General features: G+C 45.1%; 1 protein-coding gene across 1 annotated transcript in view; it reads left to right on the top strand.

Annotated features, from left to right (window-relative positions):
• Nucleotides 1–3525, top strand: part of KDM2A (lysine (K)-specific demethylase 2A) — a 120608-nt gene that overhangs the window by 87515 nt on the left and 29568 nt on the right. Inside the window, exon 13 of the mRNA XM_015409682.1 lies at nucleotides 442–839. Within this exon, the coding sequence (XP_015265168.1) occupies nucleotides 442–839 (398 nt within the window). The remainder of the gene's footprint in view (nucleotides 1–441; nucleotides 840–3525) is intronic.

Below are 3525 nucleotides of genomic sequence, written 5' to 3' on the forward strand. Positions count from 1 at the left end.
GATTGACATTAGAATAAGGAGAATCACTTCCTCCTTTGCTTTAAAGCACCATCTCATTTTAGCAAAACGATTGTCCTATGAGTCCACAGATGTCCTTTATGTGCTAGCTAATGTTGCTTCACTGAGGTGTTCTGCTAACTTTGAAGCAGCTGTTCTTCTCAGGATGGTGTCAGAAAGCACATAATATGGTGATGTGGTTTCTAGTGGTCTTGGTTGAATAGAGATTGCCTTCTTTTGGCAGTTGAATGGCAAATGGACCACAGCTGGTATAGCACAATTTCCCCCCAACACTAACAGCAATGTGCTGTAACACATATGTGTTTTCCCCTGTGCTGTTACTGCTGGGTGAATAGTAGAAATGCTGAAATATCTCAGTTGCTTTTAAAACTGTCACATAGGCAGACATTTGATCTCTCTGTTTATTCTGCCCTTTACTGTCAGATATGGAGCTATGTAGCTCAGAGTCTGGAAACATGGATGAAGATGATGGAGAAGCAGGAAAGGACTCAAGGCGTCCAGTCACCAGACGGTCAATACTCACTAGCCCTGTGGCTAATGGTGCTAACCTAGACTATGAGGAGCTAGGTAGAAGCTGCCGGAATTTGCCAGGTCTAAAGAGAACTATGTCCATGGACTCTGAGTCCAGCCGAGGCTCTCACAATGGCCAGGCCTGGGACTCTCACAGCAACAGCCCTCAAAAGGGCAAGAAGATACATCTGACACAATTTGAACTTGAGGGTCTGCACTGTCTTGTAGACAAGCTGGAATCTTTGCCTCTGCACAAGAAGTGTGTACCTACTGGCATTGAGGATGAGGATGCCCTGATTGCTGACATCAAGGTATGACCCAAAGGCACAGTTGCCTTTAATTTTTCTATAGTATGAAAGCCATATGATAGCCATGTGAATGTATCTCGCCCAGTGACACTTTCTTATGTTCGCTGTGTTTTAGTCCAGTGCAATCCAAGGGATTGTGTCTTGTGGTTTTGGCTTGTCTTTATTTGGGGTTAATTTAGATGTGTTGGGCAGAAACAGGTGTTGCAAGTCTAGTTTGTGTTTGCTGTAACATATTAATATGGCTATCCCATGGCACTTGCTTATTTGTGGTCATCAGTATTTATAAAGCTATCCAATGTATGACTCTGCTATATTCACAGTATATGAGATGGTTGTCATCAGCTTTATTGCATATTTTAATAGTACTTTGTATCTGGTATTGTTCTCTGCAGAGGAAAATAAGAGTGTATCCAAACCTTCTGTATGAAACTGCATTATGATCATGCGGTCATATGACTATTACTTCTCCTTTATGAGTCTCTAAATAGTTCTGGGCTGCTTGTACCTGGCTTTAGAAAGGTTTCCTTGGTTGGCTTGACTGAAAACTTACATTGGAAGATGTAGTAATTAATAGACAATTTTCTGCAATGGCTTATTCAGATGACGGCAACAGCATATCTACTCCTTCATTAACTTTGGGTAATTTACTGCTTGATACAGCTAATCTTCATCTCTTTGTTTCACATTGCTCCTCTTACCATATGTGCTGTCATGTGAGATGTGCTGGGTTCATCTAAATGGATAAAGAAAAATTACCGACTCAAAAGGCAAATTTTAGCATTGTTCCTTTATTGTAAACTGACTGAAATTAAGCTTGGAGGAATATGAATGACAACAGTACAAGTTGCTCTCACCTCTAAAGATGTTGGGCATTCTCACTTGCTTCTCTTGTGCTTCACTACATGTCGTTTGACATCTCCTGAAGGGGGAGAAAGTTGACTGTCCCTACAGTAGTGTCTGAACTGGCCTGGGGTCTTAAAAGACATGGAAATATTTATTGCTGCTACTCAAATGGCAACATCCAGTCATTGTGGCTGGCTTTATGCAAAAGTAGTACTTGACCACCAATTCCTAAATACCACCTTGGAGTCTGAAAACAGAGCTGGATATAGAACATCTGCTTCCTAGTGATCTCCTAAGCATTCATCAGAATTCTATGGCATATTTATATCAAGATGTGGAATAAAGTATAAATCAGTTGTGCTAACTTGATGTTACAAGTTTTTTAAAAAAATAATGTTATAGTCGATCATACTCTGTCCATCTGGTTTTTATTCTCAGTCCTTCATAAACTGCCCCCAAAACTTTTGCTTGGGGGTGGGTGAAAAATGTTTCAGATAAGCCACACAAAATCAAATCATGGTTTAGACATTCTCTCCCCTGTTCTTTGCTTCCTTGTTCAAACTGGTTTCCAGTTCTAATTTGCAAGCAAACTGTGTCTTGTGTGAATAAAAGAGGGGGAGTGTACTATCAGAAGCCTCTGGCACAGATAGGGAAACTATTGCTTTAGTATCAGAGGCTAATGTCCGTAAGGTCCAAAGAAGCTGACAGTGTTTTGCTGTTCTATCATTGTAGTACAAAGGATAGGCATGATGCTTGCTTATCTGCTTGTTTGTAGAAGAGGGTTATAACAGGATAGTAAGTTCTTAACTAACCAGTAACGCAACACGTCATCTGGTGATACTTGTTTGGCTGGTATATTTGTTTGCTTGCCCTGTCGTCTGATACTTGGTTTCATAGGCTTACCAGTGTACTGAATTTTGAAACTTCCAGCATGAGAAACATTGAAGCATTGAGAAGCTATTGCTTAGCTTGAGTTACATTTATGAAGCATTAAGCTTCCTGGGCTGCTGGAGACTGTATCTTAATATCAACATTTCAAATACACTGAGTAGCTATTACAACGGAAGTGAATCTATTCCCACCTCTCAGACGGAGATGTGGGCATGTGATCAGAGTAAGAAATGTCATTGTGGGTGTTCAGAAGGCGACATTGCTATTAAGTTGGAATTGCTTCTGAGGGAAACAGCGAGACAAGGGCAAATGCGGCGGCGCTTTCAAGGATTCAGGAAGATGGGGGAGGGGAGAGGAGTCTGCCTGGGCTGCCATTCTGACCAATCAGCAGCCAGCGAGCGGCTTGGTCCAGCCCCCCTCCCTGCTCTGCAGCAGAACGGCTCTGCCCTCCTGGACGTTGCCTCGCTCGCTGCCTCGGCCTCTTTTCCTCTCCTGCCATCTTCCGCTGCAAAGCATTGCTGGGAGTTGCATGTGGGTGACGCAGCAGCATTGTTTGCAGGCAGAGGACGCTTCCGCTGAAGGGTTCTGGAAGGGGCATGCATGCTGCGCGGGCTGGGGGAGAGTTCAGGCGTGATCGGCGCTTCTTCGGTGCTTCTCTCGTGGAGGAGGAGGCGGCGCTTGTGCACTGGGGAGAAACCATCGCAGCCGAGGCTCTGTAACTTGGCCGACTAGAACACAAAGGGGACTCGGAAACTTCCCCCGGGAGTCTCGGCACCTTCCGTGGAACGAAGCACGCAAGGTCAGGCAGACGCGCCTCAGAGCCGGGAGCGGGGCTGTTCCCCGCATTCCCGCAGGACGGCTGCTGCTGCTGTCTGCCGACGGCTTCCCCCGTCCCGGCACTCGCGGGGGGGCCCCGGCGGCGAGGTGCTTTTTGTCTGGTGCAGTGCGGGGGGGG

This window comes from Gekko japonicus, unplaced genomic scaffold (assembly GCF_001447785.1).
Source record: "Gekko japonicus isolate JY-2015 unplaced genomic scaffold, Gekko_japonicus_V1.1 scaffold3120, whole genome shotgun sequence".
Lineage (NCBI taxonomy): Eukaryota > Metazoa > Chordata > Lepidosauria > Squamata > Gekkonidae > Gekko > Gekko japonicus.